We start from the raw sequence: 26,183 nt of genomic DNA, 5'->3' as shown, positions 1-26,183 counted from the left end.
ATAGCAATATGATACAAACAAGTTATAAAAAAAAAAGCGTTCGCTCGATCTTCCTTAGTCAGTTGAACAAAAAGAAATTTTCACAACATATGATTGATTTGGTTGTCCTAGCAAGCTGTTTTAGCAAACGACTAGAGGTTGCAACTGTTGTTCATTGAAAACGAAAAATCTAGCGTCAGCAAGAAATTTTTGAATACATAATGTACACAAAAGTGGCACTTACAAATGAAAATGTAAAAAAAAACTGTTTACCTTGATGCCAGACTCGCAGAGATGTTGTCGCTCGTTGCTATCGACTGCGAACAGCTTTGTTGTTTTTCGAAGTGCCTCTTCATTCTACTTATAGCCGAAGTTTTGGCTTCGAAAAAAAATACGAACGTCGTTAAGCTCAACGAGCTGCTTTAATTGTTGTTCGTGCGAAAACGAAATGCTTAAAACGGATAAAAGTGTTGGCGTAATTACACTTTTCGACCGCGATGCAGTTTGTCAACTCTAGCGTACTTTTTTGGCTCGTGGAGCAAAAGCCTCATGATAATAGCAAAGGCTTAAAATGTCTTAACATGTCAGCAAAGGCTTAATATGCTTAATAAACTGTGGTTAAGCTTTTGCGGTGCAGTTCATTTACAACTTAATTTGCAACTTGCTGGCACAAGCAAACGTTTATGACTTCTCGTTTAAGACAGTTGAGCGAAATCAGTCGACTCACTCATTCTCCCTTTTCTGTTTTGTTTTTGTTTTGTTTTTTTGTTTTTGTTTTTGTTTTTGTTTGTTTTTTTTTTTTCTTTGTTTGTCTTTTGTTTAAAATGTAAAAAACTCGAAAGGAAAGTTGTTGCTTTGTTTGCTTATTGAAAGTTTTCGCCAGTTGCAAGACTTAGTTTTGTTTTTGTTTACTTATTAAAATATCGAGGAAAATATTTGAGGACATCGCATTCTAATGGTGCCTTTATAACAACATCTAACGATTTAACGTTTAATGTTGTGCTCAAAAAAAAAATTCCTTTTATATCTCTCAATGGTCTCCAACGATAAAACTGCCGACCAATCGCAACGATTAAACAGCCAACCAATGGCAGCTCAATGGTCTCCAAACAAGAGACTGCCGACCAATGGCAGCTCAGTGGTTTGAGAAGTGAGATCATTCGATTTCCTTTTATTATCTCCAGTTTGAACTAGTGCTTGGCTTGTGGTGCAGAAACTAAAACTTCCCGTTTTTGTATTTTGTTTTGAATTTCTTTGCTTTGAGCTTTTTAATCGATCGATAGCTTTAGGAGAAAAGAAGAAACCCCTCTGACGAAGTCTTGGCTTTTTTAAAAACGCTCAAATTTTGGCAAACAAATCTCATACGAAACGCTACTTTGATGTCAAGCTTTCGTTACTCCCTACTCCCTTCTAGCGGAGGGCGGCAAAAAGGTGTTGCATCCTAGAGCTAAAAGTGAGGAGGGAAGCAAGTTTTTTTTTCGTTTTGTTTGCTTTTTTATGTTTTTTGTTTTTTTGAGGGGGGAGAGTTAGAGGGTAAGGGGGTTAGGATTAGAGGGGGTTGGGGTTACGGTTTGGAAACCTGGGGACGAGGATATCAAGCAGGAGTTTAGTGTTAAGGTTAAAGGGCCCACGAGGGGCGTCCTTCAATTGTAAAATGCCTTTAGACGCACGTGTCTAGTCGTCTCGTTGCATCGACCTAGAGGAGTTTTCTGATAGATCTTGCGCTTTGGGCTCAGTTAATCGGTCTGTATCCATTGTAAACACGGTGTCTGCCGTTAGAAAATCGTTAACCAGGCGTTTGTGAGCTTTAACAACCATCCCTTTGAGTTTAAAACGAACGTTTCTTCAAAAGCCACTCGAGATGGAGGTACTCACGGAGGTTTGTTACGGTAACAACCCTGTGGTTTGCCATCTTCTTTCTTTCCGCAGCGTCGCAAACGCATCGGCCGGTCTCTTAGGTGACGAAAAAACGTCTGATCTCTCGACTGGAATGCTTAACGTACTAAGATTAGTAGAGTTAGTACTAAGAGTTGCATCTGGCCGCCGTAATTTTCTTCGATGATGTCTTGAAAATTTCGTGACGTCGTTTTCAAACCTCTAGGGTCGATTTTAACCTTCGACCTTAAAGTCGATTTTAGCCTTCGGTGTGGCTCTGTACAACTTTTGCGGTGAAAAAGCTTGCGCGGAGTCTACAGTTGTATTTAGCCGACAGACGCTGGCAACGCAGAAACAGAATGACTCTTGGGCGGCGCAAACCGAGCGTTCAGCAAATTTCTAGCATTTTACGTCAAAGCGGACAATCTGCACGACAAATAAAGCTAACTTTCTCGTTGCAACAGTTAGTCACTGGATCGTTGGACGAGTGTGTACAGCTGTTTTGCGTCGAAAGCCGACCGGTGGTCGGATGCGACTCTTCTTTTCATTCGAAAATCAGAACCTGGCCATCAGTCGTGTATCACCATCGAATGCTTAATGTAGTGATTTCTCGAAACGACAAAAGCTTGTAAAACAAACAGCTTCGCTGTACTGTTGCCTAATATGTTAACGGATGGCCAGGAACAACCTTGGTCTGTAATGAATGAGTTCGTTTTTCCATTCGAGGCACTAATTACTGCAGTTTTAAAAGTCACCTAAAGTATAAGCTCATCTCTCCATTCAAGAAAAACAAGCATCAGAGTTTCGGAAAGTTTGCATGCACGACACCACCATCGATGATACTTAAACAAACAGAAAATGAATTGCAAAACAGAACCACTGAATTGCAAAACATAACAACGGACAGCTTGTAAAATGCATGGTGATGAGCTTCTTCAATCCAATCAAGGAACCAAGCATCACAGTTTCGGCAATGGTGCATGTGCAAATCAGCAAACTGTGATACTTAATCAAACAACTTCACTGTTTTGCTTAGTTTAAGAACGGATGGCTAAGAACAACCTCGTTAGTGAGTATGAAGTCATCTCTTCATTCCAGGAATTAATAATAATCAGAGTTTTAGAAGTCTCTTACGTGCGATACTACTATCAACGGTACTTAATCAAACAGCCTCTCAGAATGGCCTAGTTTGAGAACGGAAGGCTAGGAACAACCTTAGTAGTGAGTCATCAGTTCAACTTTTCATTCAAGGAATTAAGCATCTAAAATCTGAAAAATAAAAAGAAGAGCTCTTTGTTAGAAGTTCTTATTTTTATTTTTCCTCAACTTCTATTTCTTTTCTTTTTTTACTTTTTTTTTTTTAATGATAGTTTTTCTTTTTTTTTATCTATTTTGTTCGTTTAAATTAATACAACAGGCGTTTTAGGTCGTTTCTGTAACATTATTTAACACTTTAAATTGTAATAAATATTTGAACAGAAGAAAATCCCTTTCGTAACGTTAAAATGTCATAAGAACATTTCATCTTTACCAAATACGCTTGTAAAAATAGTTTCACTTTTAAAGTTTGTTGTATATGTCTTTTAATTTAGTGAATCGCAATTTGGATTTTCTTAGGCGCACATCTACTTTAGTTGCTTTTTCTTAAAGAAAGGTCACCAGAGTTTTCTTACACAGCCCCTGCAGCATAATCTTTAACAAAATACTCTTTTGAAAAGTTTTACATTGAAATAAACAAAAGCCATTTGCGTAAGTAGAGATAACTTAGAGAATAAAAAGTGCATAAACGCCTCGCTACTTTGATGAAGAAGAAACGGATGACTAAATGCAACTTTTTAATTTCGTGTGCTATCTCTTTCGATTAAGGTACTTTTTGAATATTTTTTCAAAGAAATGTTAGCGTAGTTTTCCTTTTTTAAATTTAAATCATGTTTAAAGGTAGTTTTTGAATGTTTTTTCAAAGAAATGTTAGCGTAGTTTTCATCTATTAAATTTAAATCATGTTTAAAGGTAGTTTTTGAATGTTTTTTCAAAGAAATGTTAGCGTAGTTTTCATCTATTAAATCTAAATCATGTTTAAAGGTAGTTTTCGAATATTTTTTCAAAGAATTGTTAGCGTAGTTTTCCTCTTTTAGATCTAGCTTATGTTTAAGGTAGTTTTTGAGTATTTTTTCAAAGAAAAGTTAGCGTAGTTTTCCTCTTTTAGATCTAGCTTATGTTTAAGGTAGTTTTTGAGTATTTTTTCAAAGAAAAGTTAGCGTAGTTTTCCTCTTTTAGATCTAGCTTATGTTTAAGGTAGTTTTTAAATATTTTTTTAAAGAAAAGTTAGCATAGTTTTCCTCTTTTGGATATAGCTTATGTTTAAGGTAGTTTTTAAATATTTTTTTTAAAGAAAAGTTAGCGTAGTTTTCCTCCTTTAGATCTAGCTTATAATTCAGGTAGTTTTTGAATATTTTTTCAAATAAAAATTAGCAAAGTATAGTTTATTTAGCATGACATCACAAAATACTAAACTCAAAAAGGCAAGATAAAGTATAAGATAAACGTAAAATAAGATATAGATGAAACAAATGTTAGGCTGCATAAAATCAAAAACTGCATTGCCTATCATAAACACAAATGTCTAGTGAGAGCTTTTAAAGGTCGTTCTTTTCGTCTTTTAATTTGGTGAATCGCGATTTGAATTTTCTAAGGCGCACATGTCTTTCAGTTGCTTTTTTCTTAAGGAAAGGTCGCCAGAGTTTTTTTACGCAGCTCCTGCAGCATAATCTTTAACAAAATACTCTTTTGTATATCATTACATAGAAATAAACAAAAACCATATGCGTAAACAGAGATAAATTAGAACGCAAAAGTGCATAAAAAGCCTCGCTACTTTGCTATAGAAGAAGTGGATGACTAGATACAACTTTGTAAATTCGTGCACTACCTCAATGGATTAAGGTATTTTTCGAAAGTTTTTTAAAAGCATAAATAGCGTAGTCTTCCTCTTTTAAATCTAGCTTATGTCTAAGGCAGTTTTTGAATAGATTTTCAAAGAAAGGTTAGCGTACTTTTCCACTTTTAAGTTTAGCTTATGTAGCTTGACAAAACAACACACAAAAAGACAAGATAAAGTATCAGATAAACGTAAAATAAAATATAAATGAAACTAAAGTTAGGCTGCATAAAAAACAAACAACTTAATAATCTACTAGACATGTTTAAGTTGAATTAAGTAAAGTCCTTTGCGCAAATTTGGGTAAATAAGAGAGTAAAAATCCATAAAAAGAAGAAGTGGATGAGTAGATACAATTTTTTAAATTTGTGTGCTATCTCTATTGAATAAGGTAGTTTTCGAGAGTTTTTTCAAAGCAAAATTAGCGTAGTGTTCCTCTTTTAAATCTAGATTATCTCAAAAATAGATTTCGAATAGTTTTTCAAAGAAAGGTTAGCGCAGCTTTCCTCTTTTAACATTAGCTTATGTAGCTTGACATCACAGAACACAAAAAGATAAAATAAAATATAAGACAAACGTAAAATGAAAAATAGATGTAGCTAAAGTTAGGCAGCATAAAAAACCAACAACATAATAATCTACTAGGCATGTTTAAATTGAATTAAATAAAATCCTTTGCGCAAAAATAGGTATGTTAGAGAGTAAAAGCGCATAGAAAGCCTCGCTACTTTGCTGTGAAAGAAGTGGATGACTAGATACAACTTTTTAAAATCCTGTGCTATCTCTATCGATTAAGGTAGTTTTCGAAAGATTTTTCAAAGCAAAAATAGCGTAGTCTTTCTCTTTTAAATCTAGATTATGTCTAAGGTAGTTTTTGAACAGCTTTTCAAAGAAAGGTTAGCGTAGCTTTCCTCTTTTAAGTTTAGCTTATGTAGCTTGACATCACAAAACACAAAATTCAAAAAGACAAAATAAAATATAAGATAAACGTAAAATAAAATATAGATGAAGCTAAAGTTAGACTGCATAAAAAAACAACAACGTAATAACCTACTAGAATCTAATAAAACCCTATGCACAAATGTAGGTATGTTAGAGAGTAAAAGTGCATAAAAAGCCTCGCTACTTTGTTTAAGGTAGTTTTTGAATAGTTTTTCAAAGAAAGCTTAGCGTAGTTTTCCTCTTTAAAGTTTGGCTTATGTAGCTTGACATCACAAAACACAAAACACTAAAAGGAAAGGTAATATAAAAGTTAATCGTAAAATAAAATGTAGGTGAAATAAATGTTAGGCTGCATAAAAGAAAAAAAAAATCGTAACATAATAATCTTCTATATATGTTTGGATTGAATTAAATGAATTCCTTTGCGTAAATATAAGCAAACTAGTGAGAAAAAGTGCATAAAGAGCCTCGCTACTTTGCTGCAGAAGTAGTGGATGACTATATGCAATTTTTTAAAATCGTGTGCTATCTCTATCGATTAAGGTAGTTTTCGAAAGTTTTTTCAAAGTAAAAATAGTGTAGTTTTCCTCTTTTAAATCTAGCTTTTGTCTAGGGTAGTTTATGAATAGATTTTCAAAGAAAGGTTAGCGTAGCATTCCACTTTTAAGTTTAGCTTAAGTTGCTTGGCATCACAAAACTCAAAACTCAAAAAGAAAAGATAAAATATATGATAAACCTAAAACATAATATAGATGAAACTAAAGTTAGGCTGCATAAAAAACCAACAACATAATAATCTACTAGGCATGTTTAAATTGAATTAAATAAAATCCTTTGCGCAAATGTAGGTATGTTAGAGAGTAAAAGTGCATGAAAAGCCTCGCTACTTTGTTAAAGGTAGTTTTTGAATAGTTTTTCAAAGCAAGTTTAGCGTAGTTTTCCTCTTTTATGTTTAGACTATGTAGCTTGACATCACAGAACACAAAGCTCAAAAAGGCAAGATAAAATATAAGTTAATCGTAAAATATAGATGTAACAAAGTTTAGACTGCATAAAAAACCAACAACATAATAATCTACTAGGCATGTTTAAGTTGAATTAAATAATGTCCTTTGCGCAAATATAGGAAAGTTAGAGTAAAAATCCATAAAAAGCCTCGATACTTTGCTGAAGAAGAAGATGACTATATGCAACTTTTTAAAATTGTGAGCTATCTATATCGATTTAGGTCCTTTTTGAGTACTTTTTCAAAGAAAAGTTAGCGCAGTTTTCCCCTTTTAAGATTAGATTATGAAGCTTGACATAACAAAACACAAAACTAACAAAGGCAAGATAAAATATAAGGTAAACGCAATATAATGTATAGATGAAACTAAAGTTAGGCTGCATAAAACAAACGGGTAACAATACTCTTCTATGTATGTTTACATTGAGTTAAATAAAATCCTTTGCGCAAATATAGGTATGTTAGAGAATAAAAGTGCATAAAAAGCCTCAGTACTTTGCTGTAGAAGAAGTGGATGAGTAGATACAATTTTTTAAATTTGTGTGCTATCTCTATCGAATAAGTTAGTTTTCGAGAGTTTTTTCAAAGCAAAATTAGCGTAGTGTTCCTCTTTTAAATCTAGATTATCTCAAAAATAGATTTCGAATAGTTTTTCAAAGAAAGGTTAGCGCAGCTTTCCTCTTTTAACATTAGCTTATGTAGCTTGACATCACAGAACACAAAAAGATAAAATAAAATATAAGACAAACGTAAAATGAAAAATAGATGTAGCTAAAGTTAGGCTGCATAAAAAACCAACAACATAATAATCTACTAGGCATGTTTAAATTGAATTAAATAAAATCCTTTGCGCAAAAATAGGTATGTTAGAGAGTAAAAGCGCATAAAAAGCCTCGCTACTTTGTTAAAGGTAGTTTTTGAATAGTTTTTCAAAGACAGGTTAGCGTAAATTTCCTCTTTAAAGTTTAGCTTATGTAGCTTGACATCACAAAATATAAAACTCAAAAAGACAAGATAAAATATAAGATAAACGCAAAATAAAATATAGATGAAACTAAAGTTAGGCTGCATACAAAACCAACAACATAATATTCTACTAGTTATGTTTAAATTGAATTAAATAAAATCCTTTACGCAAATATAGGTAAGTTAGAGAGTAAAAGTGCATAAAAAGCTTTACTTTGCTGAAGAAGAAGATGAATAGATGCAACTTTTTAAATTCGTGAGCTATCTCTATCGGTGTAAGGTAGTTTTTGAACAATTTTTCAAAGAAAAGTTAGCCTAGTTTTCTTCTTTTAAGTTTAAATTATGTAGCTTGACATCACAAAATACAAAACTCAAAAAGACAAGATAAAATATAAGATAAACGCAAAATAAAATATAGATGAAACTAAAGTTAGGCTGCATACAAAACCAACAACATAATATTCTACTAGAAAAGTTAGCCTAGTTTCCTTCTTTTAAGTTTAGATTATGTAGCTTGACATCACAAAACACAAAAAGGCAAGATAAAATACAAGGTAAACGTAAAATAAAATAGAAGTCAAACAAAAGTTAGGTTGCATAAATACAAAAACTGCATTGCCAAAAATAGAATTTGTTGTCTAGAAAGACCTTTTAAACTTTGTTTCTTTCGTTTTTTGACTTAGTGAATCGCGATCTGGTTTTTCTTAGGCGCGCTTGTTTCTTAGTTGTTTTTTTTGTAAAGAAACTTTATTCAGACGTTTTTTTTTACGCAACTCCTTTAACATTATTTTTAACAAAGTATTCTTTTATACGTGTTTACATTGAAATAAAACCCTTTGCGTAAATAGAGATAAATTAGAGAGCAAAAGTACATAAAAAGCCTCGCTACTTTGCAGAAGAAGAATTGGATGGCAAGATTCGTGTGCTTTCTCTTTCGTTTAAGGTACTTCTTGAATATTTTTTCAAAGAAAAGTTAGCGTAGTTTTCCCCTTTTAAGTTTAGCTTACGCAGCTTGACATCACAAAACGCAAAAACCAATAAGGCATGATAAAATACAAGATAAACGTAAAATAAAATAGAAGTGAAACAAAAGTTAGACTGCATAAAAACAAAAAAAAAAAAAAAAACATAATATACTTCTATGTATGTTTACATTGATCTAAACAAAATCCTTTGTGTAAAGATATGAAAAAATAGAGAGTAAGAGTTCATAAAAAAGCCTCGCTATTTTGCTGAAGAAGAAATGGATGTCTAGATCTTTTAAAATAAGGAACTTTTTGATTTCTTTTTCCGAAAAATGGTTGGAGCAGTTTTCCTTTTTTAAATTTCACTTATGCAGTTTAACATCACAGGAAATATTATTTTGCTTTTTAACAAACTCTTAAAAACATCAGAAGTAATTCTAAATGCAACTCTATTAAAAGTTTTCACAGAATAACAAAACGACTTCTTTTTTTTTTTTTTAAAGATAAAAAAAAGTTTGAACTATCTTTAAATAAGAAATGTGAGAACAGTTTAACAGAACTTCTTGTTTATTATGTCTTTAGCGAAACAGATAAAAATATTTGCAAAAGCATAGATAAAACAAACTACACAAAAGGCCCATCTTTATTGCCAAACTGAACAAACTTATCTAAACTACATAAATGGTTTCACGATATTGCCATATTGAACAAACTTTTCTAAACTACCCTCTTTTTGAATTTTTAGCTTCATGTTTTTAATTTTGTCTTTAATATGGCTTTGGTAGGAGTACTTTTGCAAGACATGAATGAGCTTGTCACTGCTATGATTTGCCAAGATGCCAAGGTAATCTTTGTACGAGCAACTTGAGCTTACATCTGTAAACACGTCTTGCAAGATGTATGCCAACACCAAAGCTGCACATCGTGGAAAACTTCTGGTGTTGAACCATTCGTTGTGGCCAGGGCAAGCATTCAGCTCTTCAACTATTTCATCTAAAATTTTACAAACTCAAGTCATAACACAAAGTGATTAAATCAAATATTCATTTGGTTCTGAAGTAAGACAAGATTTATTCTGTTTTTTTATTTATTTTTTTTTTGTTGACCTTATTGTTTGCACTGATAGCAATAACTGGTTTTTGAAAGATTACCTAAATGGCATTGGCTAACTTCTGCTTTGTTTTCCTTTGTTCTTGGCTGAGTTGATCCTGAAATAAAATAAAACCATGTTCATTTTTCTAATTCATAAAAACCATCAACAGTTTCTAAGTGTTAGAGATGATAACAAGCTGTGCATGATTTCTAACGGTGATGTTTCTAACTTCATCATTAGAAATCGGGTAGACACAACTTTCTAAAAGTGCACTTAGCAATGATGGCTAGTTTTTGTTAACAGTTAACCATCTGAAATTGTGCAAGAAGAGGTTTGTGTTTATATATCTTTGTATAAATTAGGTTTTACATTACCGATGAGTTCTTGAGTGAAAGATGGCATTTCCAACTTGATTTTTTTTCTTCTTGGATCTTTTACTTCTAAAACATAATCAGTTTTAGTATCATTCACTTGTATAAACATTTAAGCAATCACAGAATTAGTCCTGCAACAAATACATACACACTTCTGTGTTGTTTTTTTGTTTTGTTTTGTTTTTTTTACAGCTCTAACAATAACAATAGGGCAAGGAGTTGATTTGGGCATTTTCATTTTTTGAAAGCGTGTTGAGATTTGCATAAAAATCAAAAATCAAAAATCAAAAAGAATTTACCTCTGGATGTAGAGGCAAGACTTTGGCTAAATAGGCTACCAACAGATTGAACAGCATAAGGTGAGAGCTGCTTTGCAAGAACAGTACCAGCCTGTTGGACAGGAACAGCTGAAACTGGATCAGATGAAAGAAACAAACTGGGTTTGGCCAATGTTTGCTGAAAAGCAACAAGGCTAGGAGTCAGAGGAACAGAAAAGACCTCTTTTGAAGGACAGAAAGCGACTTGCTGAGAAGGAGAAGCAGAAACAGGTTTGGCAACCACTTGCTCATTAAAGTAAACTGGAGAAAGTTTTGCATGGTGTTCAATAAAATCCGGTTCATCAGGAAATAATGTTAATGCAAGAGGAGAACAAGCTGTGCCAACAGGAACAGCTAGAGTCTGATCTACATCCATACAAACAGCTTGTTCGTTAGGAACTAGTTGTGCAAGAGCAGGGGATAGTTCAAGAACTGGACCAGCGATTGTTTGTTCAGATGGAACAGACGAAACAGGAGTTGAGGTAGGTTCACACAAGAAATCTACGGCATGGTCGTTGCTATCCTCTAAAGGAACATTGTTTTCTACAGCTGGAGAAAACGGAACCACTGTGGTACAGCTGAAAGTAGCAGCACATTCTTCAGAGTCAGAACCGGAGTCTAAATCTTCCTCAAAGATGTCCTCAACCTCATGAAAACCGTACTCCTCTGCATTAGTTTGGAGCCAGTCCATCACATCCTTCTCCTTCTTTGGTGGTCTCTCAGACTTTTCAACAGTCAAAGACTCTATGACTCCGAAGGACTGTCCGATGCCCAGGGCAAAGCGCAACTCCTCTGCAGCGTTCCACTGGGACACATAAAAGCTATCCATTGTGTTCCTGCTGTGCTTCATGTAGAGTGTAGCAAACCGCTCGCGATCTTCTTTGCTGTTGTTGGCAAAGTAAGTGGCTATCGAACCGCGAATGCAAGTGGGAGTAAGACGCTTCATGGGAATGTTTACTTGGCTTTTTCTGAAGCAGGACGTCAGGCAAGAGGAGATAGCAGAGGAACCCATCTGGTAAACAGGCACTCTAGTTGCACCGAGTGTCACACATTCGTCTTTGTTGGGTCTCATCGATGGAAAAAGGGGCCTGTAGCAGTCGCTCAACTCCAAAACAGTCTTGGTGTCTGCAGCCATGTAGTGAGAGTCGTTGACAAGAAGGTCTCTGTATCTCAGCAAATAAATATCGATCAACACTTTCAAGTCGTTCGGCACTAGAATGTTTTTGGCTCCGTACTTGTATGCTGTTTTGTAGCGCTCTTGCACAATGCAATATCCACACTCACTCTTCTCAGCAGCCATGTAGTCTCTAATGTTTAAAAGAGCAATGTTAGATTTTCTTAAACTGTTAATTACAGTGACAGAGAGCAGAAGATGGTTTCGTAGAGACACAGCATTGTCTCTAGTCGGTGTAAGAGACGGCTTTCTAATCGATTCCACTAACTGTCTTACGTATGCAGACTTGCCATATTCGTTCAGCAAACTGACATTGATGATGTTGATGCATTTTTTGCTTTTCACAAGGCTCCTCCTCAAAGAACGAAAGGGCCTCAGCACTTTTTGTAACTCCTCCACCTTGCAGCGCAAACGTCGGATGGCCTCATGAGAAAGTCCGAAATAGACATTCCTGGCTTCACTGAAACGAAACAGGAGACAAAGGTAGACAAGGCGGTTGTACAACGTGTGACAAGACATGGCTTTTGTTTGGTCAAGTTCACTCAGCTTGGAATTGAGCTGAATGTTTTTAAAGTGCATGGAAAAGTATCTATCCTCCAAAACGTTGGAATTGGTGAGAGCGTTCGGGTGCAGCGTCAGCGTGCTGTCACAACATGTCAATATTTCAACAACTGCATTTTTGTAGATCTTTGCTTGTGACAAAGTGTTGTTGTTGGCTACCACAAGCCACTTTTCAAAATCTCTGAAGAGCTCATCTGCTGACTGGTAATAAAAGTGAAAAGCATCTTTGTCCAGCTGAAACAAGAGTCTCTTATCTTCTGTCAAGACGGAGGAGTTGGAAACCAAGTGCTTTAAGGAATTAAAATCAGAGTCTAGGACGGATTCGGTGTTCAGCTCTTTGTTTTCTACAGAGGTGCAGTGGTTTGCAGAAGGAGCCTCGGACGAACCAGCAACTGATGAGGGCAAGCTTAAAAGAGGATCAGAGGAAAGAACCGGAGAAGAAAAAGAGGAGGAAGGCCCAGGAGCAGAGGATGCAGAGCCTGATGCAGACGCTTGTTCAGCTACTGGCTTAATACCAAAGAAGGCAGGTCGAATAAATTGAGGGACATAGAGCTTGTCGTTGTCGTATCGCTTTGCCTCTGCAATCTTTTGTTTGATCGTCTTGGAATCGTAGAAATGAGTCTCTTTCAAGTGTATGTCCAGTCGGTCGTAATACTTCCAACATTGCAAACAGGGGTAAGGTTTTGGACAGCCGGACTTGCGTTCGAGACGAGCATGCTGAAACTTCCTGACCATTGCAGAGTAAAAGATGGAAGCTTCATCCAAAGTCCAAGAATGATCTTTTTTAGTCAAGTGTCTTTTAATGCTTGTGGAGGAATGTTTGCACAAAGGCATCGGACAGCTAACAGCGTACCTCTTCTTGGTACCATAGAAAGGTACAACCCTGTTTACGGAGCCACACGCTGCAACTAATGCGGCCCTGACTTTGTTTTTGAGCTTTAAGTCTCTCTGTTCTTGTGACTGCCTTCTTTTCTTTTTTTTCGCTTTAGAGTTCGGAGAAGGGGCAACAACAGTGTTGTTTTCTTGTGAAGAAGACATGTTCAGGTGTTTGTTTGCAACGGTTTATGCTAAAAAAAAGAAGACAGTTAGTGAGAGTGTTTTTCTTCTGCCTGCATCCTGGAATCCTGGAATGTTTACAACTGCAGGGAAGAGCTGTGTTTTTTCGAATCCTCTGCAAAAGAGAAAAAAGAAAGAAAAGAGAGCAACAAGAAGAAACAAAGTTTCCACTAGCAAATGAAAAAGAATGAGAGCAACTAGCATTACATGCATGGTGGCAGCAGTGATTGCTATTATGAGAAGGAGAATGAGAAAAAAAAAAAAAAAAAAGAAACAAATAAATAAAGAGATGGAGTTTGAGAGGATCTCGCAACCATATGACTCAAAGAAAGAAACTGTGTTGAAAAAAGGCAAGAGAGGGCAAATAGAACTTGCTAACAAGGACAAATGACAGACATAACTACAACAGTAACAACTCTCATTGCAAGCATAATAACAACAGCATCAGCATCACTGACTCAGAGAGTGTTGACATAACAAAAAAGAAAACAAAAGTACAAGCCAAGTGGGGGAACATTAACAAACACTCATTGCAACTATAACAACAACAACAACAACAGCAACAGCATCACTGACTCAGAGGGTATTGATAAAAAAAAACAAGCAAAACAAAAACAAACAAAAAAACAAATAAAAAAACAAAACAAGCAAATTGGGTGAACAGTAACAACTCTCATTGCAAGCATAATAACAACAACAGCATCAGCATCAGCATCACTGACTCAGAGAGTGTTGACAAAATAAAATAGACAATAAGCAAGCAAAGTGGTGTGAACAGTAACAACTCTCACTGCAAGCATAATAACAACAACAGCATCAGCATCAGCATCACTGACTCAGAGAGTGTTGATAAAATAAAACAGATTATAAACAAACAAAGTGGGTGAACAGTAACAGCTCTCATTGAAAGCATAATAACAACAACAGCATCACTAACTCAGAGGATATATAAAAAAACAAACAAACAAACAAACAAAACAAAAACAAAAAAAAAACAAGCAAAGTGGCTGAACAGTAACAGCTATCATTGCAAGTAAAATAACAACAACAGCATCAGCAACATCATCACTGACTCAGAGAGTGGTGATAAAATAAAACAGATTAAAAAACAAGCAAAGTGGCTAAACAGTAACAACTATAAATACAAGTAAAATGACAAAAGCAGCAACAGCATCACTAACTCGCAGGGTGTTGATAAAAAAAAAAGCAACAAACAAATAAAGCAAGCAAAGTGGGTGAACATTAACACTCATTGCAACTATAATAACACCAACAGCAACAGCATCAGTGACTCAAAGGGTGTTGATAAACAAAAACAAAGGCACAAACAAAACAAGCAGAGTGGGTGAACATTAACAACACTTATTGCAAGCATAATAACAACAACAGCATCAGCATCACTGACTCAGAGAGTGTTGATAAAATAAAATAGATTATAAACATGCCAAGTTTGTGAACATTAACAAACACTCATTGCAACTATAACAACGACTACAGCAACAGCATCACTTACTCAGAGAGTGTTGAGAAAAAAAACAACAAAAAAAACAAAAACAAAACAAAACAGAAAACAGAAGTACAAGCCAAGGGGGGGAACATTAACAAACACTCATTGCAACTATAACAACAACAACAGCAACAGCATCACTTACTCAGAGGATATTGATAAAAAAAACAAACAAACAAACAAACAAAACAAGCAAAGTGGCTGAACAGTAACAGCTATCATTGCAAGTAAAATAACAACAACAGCATCAGCAACATCATCACTGACTCAGAGAGTGGTGATAAAATAAAACAGATTAAAAAACAAGCAAAGTGGCTGAACAGTAACAACTATAAATACAAGTAAAATGACAAAAGCAGCAACAGCATCACTAACTCGCAGGGTGTTGATAAAAAAAAAAAGCAACAAACAAACAAAGCAAGCAAAGTGGGTGAACATTAACACTCATTGCAACTATAATAACACCAACAGCAACAGCATCAGTGACTCAAAGGGTGTTGATAAACAAAAACAAAAGCACAAACAAAACAAGCAAAGTGGGTGAACATTAGCAACACTTATTGCAAGCACAATAACAACAACAGCATCAGCATCACTGACTCAGAGAGTGTTGATAAAACAAAATAGATTATAAACAAGCCAAGTTGGTGAACATTAACAAACACTCATTGCAACTGTAATAAGAACAACAGCAACAGCATCACTGACACAAAGGGTGTTGATAAACAAAAACAAAAACACAAGCAAAGTGGGTGAACATTAACAACACTCATTGCAACTATAACAACAACAACAGCAACAGCATCACTGGCTCAAAGGGTGTTGATAAAATAAAGAAATAAAAACAAAACAAGCAAAGTGGGTGAACAGTAACAACTCCCATTGCAAGCATAATAACGACAACAGCAACAGCAACACCATCACTGACTCAGAGAGTGTTGATAAAATAAAATAGATTATAAACAAGCCAAGTTGGTGAACATTAACAAACACTCATTGCAACTATAACAACGACTACAGCAACAGCATCACTTACTCAGAGAGTGTTGAGAAAAAAAAAACAAAAACAAAAAAAAAACAAAACAAAACAGAAAACAAAAGTACAAGCCAAGTGGGGGAACATTAACAAACACTCATTGCAACTGTAACAACAACAACAGCAACAGCATCACTTACTCAGAGAGTGTTTATAAATAAAACAAAAAACAAAAACAAGAAACAAAAATACAAGCCAAGTGGGTGATTACTAACAGCGCTAACAGCAGCAACAACAGTGTCTTTAGAAACAACAAACAAGTACAACAGCAACAACTGCTTTTACAGAGTATAACAATAACAACAACATGGCACTAACAACAACAAAAGGGTTGGAATAAAAACCTGTAGGCAAAAGGAGAGCTGCATTCAGACAAGATCGATTACAAAGAGGCTCTTCTTTAGGACAGAGGAGAAACTGCTTTTGAGGGACAGAGGGACTTTTGTTGTTGTGGTTGTTGTTGTTGTTGTGCAGAAACCAACAAACTTTTATTGAACCGAATATAACCGAATATAACCGAAAGTCTTGTTTGCTTCTGTTTTGTGCCATCAAGAAGGGAAAACAAAACATCACAAAACAAACGAAGCAAACGAAACAAACAAACAAACAAACGAACGAAACAAACAAACAAAAAAAAAAAAATTAAAAAAATTAACAAACAAACAAACAAACAAACAAGCAAACAAACAAAAACAAATAAGAAAAACAGAAAACGCAGTACCGAAACCTCGCCATTTTTTATCCTTCCTCAAGCTTTCTCTGGGCGCCAAAGACCGAGAAAGTTGAGCAAACGTGACGTTGAGGGGGGGGAGGGGGGTACTTAAGGACAGCAGACCGACCAATGGCACGCTTAGGAGAGACCCACGTGAATGCTACATTTTCTTTCTATGTACGCTGAATCCGCTCAAAGTCTGGAATTTCCAGCATTCACGTGTCATCACTCCAGCCACCAGATTGGCCCACACTTTGCACACTTTCAAGACTAGAAACTCACTTGTGCTCAATTTGAGCAAAAAAAAAAAAAAACTAAGTCTCGCATGGCGACAACTTTTCCAAAAGCAAACAAAGGCAAACGAAGGCAAACGAAGAAAAAACAAAAACAAATAAACAAAAACAAAACCGAATAGGGAGAGAGAGAGTGAGTCGACTCATTTCTTTCGACTGCCTTAAACGAGAAGTCTAAAACGTTTAAAAGTTGAAAACTAAGTTTTTTAAATGAACTGCACCGAAAAAACTTTACGACAGTTTAGCTGGTTAAAAACGCAGAGGAAAATATTTTATAAAATTTAAGCGTTCTAAAGATGTCCATTTTTGTTTTTGTTTTTTTTATTTTGGTTTGTTTCTGGCTTGTTTCTTTCTTTAAATTCTAGCGATCGAGCATATTTGAACGGTTTCATCAACCTGTCGGCGCACGTGCTCGAGAGCTAGAACTTTGATTGCTTTTGTTGTTGAGAATTGAGAATGTCCGAGCAGGTTTTTTTATCGATTTCATCGCTTGTGGCGAGGCAAAAATCAAAACGCTTTTTGGACGAAAGAAAAGAGATTAAAAGGAAAAAAGAGAAGAAAAAAAAAACAAAAAAATAGGTTATGTGTTATGAACATTTATTTTCTCACGCGATGACGTCTAGTTTTGTTAGAGTAATTAAAATATGGTATCAAGTTTGTAATTTCTATCTTATTTTTAGTTACGGATAATTGCCAATTATGTCACGTTTAGTATACACAACGCTGTTTTCTTAATAGCAATATGATACAAACAAGTTATAAAAAAAAAAGCGTTCGCTCGATCTTCCTTAGTCAGTTGAACAAAAAGAAATTTTCACAACATATGATTGATTTGGTTGTCCTAGCAAGCTGTTTTAGCAAACGACTAGAGGTTGCAACTGTTGTTCATTGAAAACGAAAAATCTAGCGTCAGCAAGAAATTTTTGAATACATAATGTACACAAAAGTGGCACTTACAAATGAAAATGTAAAAAAAAACTGTTTACCTTGATGCCAGACTCGCAGAGATGTTGTCGCTCGTTGCTATCGACTGCGAACAGCTTTGTTGTTTTTCGAAGTGCCTCTTCATTCTACTTATAGCCGAAGTTTTGGCTTCGAAAAAAAATACGAACGTCGTTAAGCTCAACGAGCTGCTTTAATTGTTGTTCGTGCGAAAACGAAATGCTTAAAACGGATAAAAGTGTTGGCGTAATTACACTTTTCGACCGCGATGCAGTTTGTCAACTCTAGCGTACTTTTTTGGCTCGTGGAGCAAAAGCCTCATGATAATAGCAAAGGCTTAAAATGTCTTAACATGTCAGCAAAGGCTTAATATGCTTAATAAACTGTGGTTAAGCTTTTGCGGTGCAGTTCATTTACAACTTAATTTGCAACTTGCTGGCACAAGCAAACGTTTATGACTTCTCGTTTAAGACAGTTGAGCGAAATCAGTCGACTCACTCATTCTCCCTTTTCTGTTTTGTTTTTGTTTTGTTTTTTTGTTTTTGTTTTTGTTTTTGTTTGTTTTTTTTTTTTCTTTGTTTGTCTTTTGTTTAAAATGTAAAAAACTCGAAAGGAAAGTTGTTGCTTTGTTTGCTTATTGAAAGTTTTCGCCAGTTGCAAGACTTAGTTTTGTTTTTGTTTACTTATTAAAATATCGAGGAAAATATTTGAGGACATCGCATTCTAATGGTGCCTTTATAACAACATCTAACGATTTAACGTTTAATGTTGTGCTCAAAAAAAAAATTCCTTTTATATCTCTCAATGGTCTCCAACGATAAAACTGCCGACCAATCGCAACGATTAAACAGCCAACCAATGGCAGCTCAATGGTCTCCAAACAAGAGACTGCCGACCAATGGCAGCTCAGTGGTTTGAGAAGTGAGATCATTCGATTTCCTTTTATTATCTCCAGTTTGAACTAGTGCTTGGCTTGTGGTGCAGAAACTAAAACTTCCCGTTTTTGTATTTTGTTTTGAATTTCTTTGCTTTGAGCTTTTTAATCGATCGATAGCTTTAGGAGAAAAGAAGAAACCCCTCTGACGAAGTCTTGGCTTTTTTAAAAACGCTCAAATTTTGGCAAACAAATCTCATACGAAACGCTACTTTGATGTCAAGCTTTCGTTACTCCCTACTCCCTTCTAGCGGAGGGCGGCAAAAAGGTGTTGCATCCTAGAGCTAAAAGTGAGGAGGGAAGCAAGTTTTTTTTTCGTTTTGTTTGCTTTTTTATGTTTTTTGTTTTTTTGAGGGGGGAGAGTTAGAGGGTAAGGGGGTTAGGATTAGAGGGGGTTGGGGTTACGGTTTGGAAACCTGGGGACGAGGATATCAAGCAGGAGTTTAGTGTTAAGGTTAAAGGGCCCACGAGGGGCGTCCTTCAATTGTAAAATGCCTTTAGACGCACGTGTCTAGTCGTCTCGTTGCATCGACCTAGAGGAGTTTTCTGATAGATCTTGCGCTTTGGGCTCAGTTAATCGGTCTGTATCCATTGTAAACACGGTGTCTGCCGTTAGAAAATCGTTAACCAGGCGTTTGTGAGCTTTAACAACCATCCCTTTGAGTTTAAAACGAACGTTTCTTCAAAAGCCACTCGAGATGGAGGTACTCACGGAGGTTTGTTACGGTAACAACCCTGTGGTTTGCCATCTTCTTTCTTTCCGCAGCGTCGCAAACGCATCGGCCGGTCTCTTAGGTGACGAAAAAACGTCTGATCTCTCGACTGGAATGCTTAACGTACTAAGATTAGTAGAGTTAGTACTAAGAGTTGCATCTGGCCGCCGTAATTTTCTTCGATGATGTCTTGAAAATTTCGTGACGTCGTTTTCAAACCTCTAGGGTCGATTTTAACCTTCGACCTTAAAGTCGATTTTAGCCTTCGGTGTGGCTCTGTACAACTTTTGCGGTGAAAAAGCTTGCGCGGAGTCTACAGTTGTATTTAGCCGACAGACGCTGGCAACGCAGAAACAGAATGACTCTTGGGCGGCGCAAACCGAGCGTTCAGCAAATTTCTAGCATTTTACGTCAAAGCGGACAATCTGCACGACAAATAAAGCTAACTTTCTCGTTGCAACAGTTAGTCACTGGATCGTTGGACGAGTGTGTACAGCTGTTTTGCGTCGAAAGCCGACCGGTGGTCGGATGCGACTCTTCTTTTCATTCGAAAATCAGAACCTGGCCATCAGTCGTGTATCACCATCGAATGCTTAATGTAGTGATTTCTCGAAACGACAAAAGCTTGTAAAACAAACAGCTTCGCTGTACTGTTGCCTAATATGTTAACGGATGGCCAGGAACAACCTTGGTCTGTAATGAATGAGTTCGTTTTTCCATTCGAGGCACTAATTACTGCAGTTTTAAAAGTCACCTAAAGTATAAGCTCATCTCTCCATTCAAGAAAAACAAGCATCAGAGTTTCGGAAAGTTTGCATGCACGACACCACCATCGATGATACTTAAACAAACAGAAAATGAATTGCAAAACAGAACCACTGAATTGCAAAACATAACAACGGACAGCTTGTAAAATGCATGGTGATGAGCTTCTTCAATCCAATCAAGGAACCAAGCATCACAGTTTCGGCAATGGTGCATGTGCAAATCAGCAAACTGTGATACTTAATCAAACAACTTCACTGTTTTGCTTAGTTTAAGAACGGATGGCTAAGAACAACCTCGTTAGTGAGTATGAAGTCATCTCTTCATTCCAGGAATTAATAATAATCAGAGTTTTAGAAGTCTCTTACGTGCGATACTACTATCAACGGTACTTAATCAAACAGCCTCTCAGAATGGCCTAGTTTGAGAACGGAAGGCTAGGAACAACCTTAGTAGTGAGTCATCAGTTCAACTTTTCATTCAAGGAATTAAGCATCTAAAATCTGAAAAATAAAAAGAAGAGCTCTTTGTTAGAAGTTCTTATTTTTATTTTTCCTCAACTTCTATTTCTTTTCTTTTTTTACTTTTTTTTTTTTAATGATAGTTTTTCTTTTTTTTTATCTATTTTGTTCGTTTAAATTAATACAACAGGCGTTTTAGGTCGTTTCTGTAACATTATTTAACACTTTAAATTGTAATAAATATTTGAACAGAAGAAAATCCCTTTCGTAACGTTAAAATGTCATAAGAACATTTCATCTTTACCAAATACGCTTGTAAAAATAGTTTCACTTTTAAAGTTTGTTGTATATGTCTTTTAATTTAGTGAATCGCAATTTGGATTTTCTTAGGCGCACATCTACTTTAGTTGCTTTTTCTTAAAGAAAGGTCACCAGAGTTTTCTTACACAGCCCCTGCAGCATAATCTTTAACAAAATACTCTTTTGAAAAGTTTTACATTGAAATAAACAAAAGCCATTTGCGTAAGTAGAGATAACTTAGAGAATAAAAAGTGCATAAACGCCTCGCTACTTTGATGAAGAAGAAACGGATGACTAAATGCAACTTTTTAATTTCGTGTGCTATCTCTTTCGATTAAGGTACTTTTTGAATATTTTTTCAAAGAAATGTTAGCGTAGTTTTCCTTTTTTAAATTTAAATCATGTTTAAAGGTAGTTTTTGAATGTTTTTTCAAAGAAATGTTAGCGTAGTTTTCATCTATTAAATTTAAATCATGTTTAAAGGTAGTTTTTGAATGTTTTTTCAAAGAAATGTTAGCGTAGTTTTCATCTATTAAATCTAAATCATGTTTAAAGGTAGTTTTCGAATATTTTTTCAAAGAATTGTTAGCGTAGTTTTCCTCTTTTAGATCTAGCTTATGTTTAAGGTAGTTTTTGAGTATTTTTTCAAAGAAAAGTTAGCGTAGTTTTCCTCTTTTAGATCTAGCTTATGTTTAAGGTAGTTTTTGAGTATTTTTTCAAAGAAAAGTTAGCGTAGTTTTCCTCTTTTAGATCTAGCTTATGTTTAAGGTAGTTTTTAAATATTTTTTTAAAGAAAAGTTAGCATAGTTTTCCTCTTTTGGATATAGCTTATGTTTAAGGTAGTTTTTAAATATTTTTTTTAAAGAAAAGTTAGCGTAGTTTTCCTCCTTTAGATCTAGCTTATAATTCAGGTAGTTTTTGAATATTTTTTCAAATAAAAATTAGCAAAGTATAGTTTATTTAGCATGACATCACAAAATACTAAACTCAAAAAGGCAAGATAAAGTATAAGATAAACGTAAAATAAGATATAGATGAAACAAATGTTAGGCTGCATAAAATCAAAAACTGCATTGCCTATCATAAACACAAATGTCTAGTGAGAGCTTTTAAAGGTCGTTCTTTTCGTCTTTTAATTTGGTGAATCGCGATTTGAATTTTCTAAGGCGCACATGTCTTTCAGTTGCTTTTTTCTTAAGGAAAGGTCGCCAGAGTTTTTTTACGCAGCTCCTGCAGCATAATCTTTAACAAAATACTCTTTTGTATATCATTACATAGAAATAAACAAAAACCATATGCGTAAACAGAGATAAATTAGAACGCAAAAGTGCATAAAAAGCCTCGCTACTTTGCTATAGAAGAAGTGGATGACTAGATACAACTTTGTAAATTCGTGCACTACCTCAATGGATTAAGGTATTTTTCGAAAGTTTTTTAAAAGCATAAATAGCGTAGTCTTCCTCTTTTAAATCTAGCTTATGTCTAAGGCAGTTTTTGAATAGATTTTCAAAGAAAGGTTAGCGTACTTTTCCACTTTTAAGTTTAGCTTATGTAGCTTGACAAAACAACACACAAAAAGACAAGATAAAGTATCAGATAAACGTAAAATAAAATATAAATGAAACTAAAGTTAGGCTGCATAAAAAACAAACAACTTAATAATCTACTAGACATGTTTAAGTTGAATTAAGTAAAGTCCTTTGCGCAAATTTGGGTAAATAAGAGAGTAAAAATCCATAAAAAGAAGAAGTGGATGAGTAGATACAATTTTTTAAATTTGTGTGCTATCTCTATTGAATAAGGTAGTTTTCGAGAGTTTTTTCAAAGCAAAATTAGCGTAGTGTTCCTCTTTTAAATCTAGATTATCTCAAAAATAGATTTCGAATAGTTTTTCAAAGAAAGGTTAGCGCAGCTTTCCTCTTTTAACATTAGCTTATGTAGCTTGACATCACAGAACACAAAAAGATAAAATAAAATATAAGACAAACGTAAAATGAAAAATAGATGTAGCTAAAGTTAGGCAGCATAAAAAACCAACAACATAATAATCTACTAGGCATGTTTAAATTGAATTAAATAAAATCCTTTGCGCAAAAATAGGTATGTTAGAGAGTAAAAGCGCATAGAAAGCCTCGCTACTTTGCTGTGAAAGAAGTGGATGACTAGATACAACTTTTTAAAATCCTGTGCTATCTCTATCGATTAAGGTAGTTTTCGAAAGATTTTTCAAAGCAAAAATAGCGTAGTCTTTCTCTTTTAAATCTAGATTATGTCTAAGGTAGTTTTTGAACAGCTTTTCAAAGAAAGGTTAGCGTAGCTTTCCTCTTTTAAGTTTAGCTTATGTAGCTTGACATCACAAAACACAAAATTCAAAAAGACAAAATAAAATATAAGATAAACGTAAAATAAAATATAGATGAAGCTAAAGTTAGACTGCATAAAAAAACAACAACGTAATAACCTACTAGAATCTAATAAAACCCTATGCACAAATGTAGGTATGTTAGAGAGTAAAAGTGCATAAAAAGCCTCGCTACTTTGTTTAAGGTAGTTTTTGAATAGTTTTTCAAAGAAAGCTTAGCGTAGTTTTCCTCTTTAAAGTTTGGCTTATGTAGCTTGACATCACAAAACACAAAACACTAAAAGGAAAGGTAATATAAAAGTTAATCGTAAAATAAAATGTAGGTGAAATAAATGTTAGGCTGCATAAAAGAAAAAAAAAATCGTAACATAATAATCTTCTATATATGTTTGGATTGAATTAAATGAATTCCTTTGCGTAAATATAAGCAAACTAGTGAGAAAAAGTGCATAAAGAGCCTCGCTACTTTGCTGCAGAAGTAGTGGATGACTATATGCAATTTTTTAAAATCGTGTGCTATCTCTATCGATTAAGGTAGTTTTCGAAAGTTTTTTCAAAGTAAAAATAGTGTAGTTTTCCTCTTTTAAATCTAGCTTTTGTCTAGGGTAGTTTATGAATAGATTTTCAAAGAAAGGTTAGCGTAGCATTCCACTTTTAAGTTTAGCTTAAGTTGCTTGGCATCACAAAACTCAAAACTCAAAAAGAAAAGATAAAATATATGATAAACCTAAAACATAATATAGATGAAACTAAAGTTAGGCTGCATAAAAAACCAACAACATAATAATCTACTAGGCATGTTTAAATTGAATTAAATAAAATCCTTTGCGCAAATGTAGGTATGTTAGAGAGTAAAAGTGCATGAAAAGCCTCGCTACTTTGTTAAAGGTAGTTTTTGAATAGTTTTTCAAAGCAAGTTTAGCGTAGTTTTCCTCTTTTATGTTTAGACTATGTAGCTTGACATCACAGAACACAAAGCTCAAAAAGGCAAGATAAAATATAAGTTAATCGTAAAATATAGATGTAACAAAGTTTAGACTGCATAAAAAACCAACAACATAATAATCTACTAGGCATGTTTAAGTTGAATTAAATAATGTCCTTTGCGCAAATATAGGAAAGTTAGAGTAAAAATCCATAAAAAGCCTCGATACTTTGCTGAAGAAGAAGATGACTATATGCAACTTTTTAAAATTGTGAGCTATCTATATCGATTTAGGTCCTTTTTGAGTACTTTTTCAAAGAAAAGTTAGCGCAGTTTTCCCCTTTTAAGATTAGATTATGAAGCTTGACATAACAAAACACAAAACTAACAAAGGCAAGATAAAATATAAGGTAAACGCAATATAATGTATAGATGAAACTAAAGTTAGGCTGCATAAAACAAACGGGTAACAATACTCTTCTATGTATGTTTACATTGAGTTAAATAAAATCCTTTGCGCAAATATAGGTATGTTAGAGAATAAAAGTGCATAAAAAGCCTCAGTACTTTGCTGTAGAAGAAGTGGATGAGTAGATACAATTTTTTAAATTTGTGTGCTATCTCTATCGAATAAGTTAGTTTTCGAGAGTTTTTTCAAAGCAAAATTAGCGTAGTGTTCCTCTTTTAAATCTAGATTATCTCAAAAATAGATTTCGAATAGTTTTTCAAAGAAAGGTTAGCGCAGCTTTCCTCTTTTAACATTAGCTTATGTAGCTTGACATCACAGAACACAAAAAGATAAAATAAAATATAAGACAAACGTAAAATGAAAAATAGATGTAGCTAAAGTTAGGCTGCATAAAAAACCAACAACATAATAATCTACTAGGCATGTTTAAATTGAATTAAATAAAATCCTTTGCGCAAAAATAGGTATGTTAGAGAGTAAAAGCGCATAAAAAGCCTCGCTACTTTGTTAAAGGTAGTTTTTGAATAGTTTTTCAAAGACAGGTTAGCGTAAATTTCCTCTTTAAAGTTTAGCTTATGTAGCTTGACATCACAAAATATAAAACTCAAAAAGACAAGATAAAATATAAGATAAACGCAAAATAAAATATAGATGAAACTAAAGTTAGGCTGCATACAAAACCAACAACATAATATTCTACTAGTTATGTTTAAATTGAATTAAATAAAATCCTTTACGCAAATATAGGTAAGTTAGAGAGTAAAAGTGCATAAAAAGCTTTACTTTGCTGAAGAAGAAGATGAATAGATGCAACTTTTTAAATTCGTGAGCTATCTCTATCGGTGTAAGGTAGTTTTTGAACAATTTTTCAAAGAAAAGTTAGCCTAGTTTTCTTCTTTTAAGTTTAAATTATGTAGCTTGACATCACAAAATACAAAACTCAAAAAGACAAGATAAAATATAAGATAAACGCAAAATAAAATATAGATGAAACTAAAGTTAGGCTGCATACAAAACCAACAACATAATATTCTACTAGAAAAGTTAGCCTAGTTTCCTTCTTTTAAGTTTAGATTATGTAGCTTGACATCACAAAACACAAAAAGGCAAGATAAAATACAAGGTAAACGTAAAATAAAATAGAAGTCAAACAAAAGTTAGGTTGCATAAATACAAAAACTGCATTGCCAAAAATAGAATTTGTTGTCTAGAAAGACCTTTTAAACTTTGTTTCTTTCGTTTTTTGACTTAGTGAATCGCGATCTGGTTTTTCTTAGGCGCGCTTGTTTCTTAGTTGTTTTTTTTGTAAAGAAACTTTATTCAGACGTTTTTTTTTACGCAACTCCTTTAACATTATTTTTAACAAAGTATTCTTTTATACGTGTTTACATTGAAATAAAACCCTTTGCGTAAATAGAGATAAATTAGAGAGCAAAAGTACATAAAAAGCCTCGCTACTTTGCAGAAGAAGAATTGGATGGCAAGATTCGTGTGCTTTCTCTTTCGTTTAAGGTACTT

At 34.3% G+C, this 26,183-nt stretch overlaps 1 protein-coding gene and 1 long non-coding RNA gene across 3 annotated transcripts; both read right to left on the bottom strand.

The window, feature by feature from the left end:
* Positions 1-1,155: 1,155 nt before the first annotated feature.
* LOC149893625 (uncharacterized) lies at positions 1,156-26,070 on the bottom strand. The gene is made up of 3 exons (XR_016453865.1): positions 23,738-26,070; positions 5,521-7,639; positions 1,156-3,651 (listed from the first exon to the last, which is right to left on the bottom strand). It is a non-coding gene; the product is annotated as an uncharacterized LOC149893625 (long non-coding RNA).
* LOC149893626 (uncharacterized) lies at positions 9,297-16,583 on the bottom strand. Of its 2 annotated transcripts, XM_090091601.1 has the most exons (5): positions 16,511-16,583; positions 10,438-13,257; positions 10,139-10,204; positions 9,823-9,879; positions 9,297-9,664 (listed from the first exon to the last, which is right to left on the bottom strand). In XM_090091601.1, the coding sequence occupies exons 2-5, from the start codon at positions 13,226-13,228 to the stop codon at positions 9,345-9,347; spliced, it is 3,234 nt and encodes a 1,077-aa protein (XP_089947727.1). In that variant the 5' UTR covers positions 13,229-13,257; positions 16,511-16,583; the 3' UTR covers positions 9,297-9,344. The 2 variants fall into 2 exon arrangements, with proteins under 2 accessions (XP_089947727.1, XP_089947731.1); XM_090091605.1 differs by lacking the exon at positions 16,511-16,583 and having other exon boundaries at positions 10,438-14,001.
* Positions 26,071-26,183: the final 113 nt, after the last annotated feature.

The sequence above is a fragment of the Hydra viridissima genome, unplaced genomic scaffold, assembly GCF_058129835.1.
Source record: "Hydra viridissima isolate aposymbiotic clone 2 unplaced genomic scaffold, HvirCarnegie_v1 scaffold_1, whole genome shotgun sequence".
Taxonomy (NCBI): Eukaryota; Metazoa; Cnidaria; class Hydrozoa; order Anthoathecata; family Hydridae; genus Hydra; species Hydra viridissima.
This window is presented reverse-complemented; position numbering and strand designations above follow the sequence as displayed.

Coding starts and splice junctions, on each gene's coding strand:
- LOC149893626 (XM_090091601.1), bottom strand. CDS start 13,228: ATGTCTTCTTCACAAGAAAACAACACTGTTGTTGCCCCTTCTCCGAAC. Junction 10,205..10,437: donor TCTTGCCTCTACATCCAGAG/GTAAATTCTTTT, acceptor ATTATGTTTTAG/AAGTAAAAGATCCAAGAAGA. Junction 9,880..10,138: donor TTTCACTCAAGAACTCATCG/GTAATGTAAAAC, acceptor ATTTTATTTCAG/GATCAACTCAGCCAAGAACA.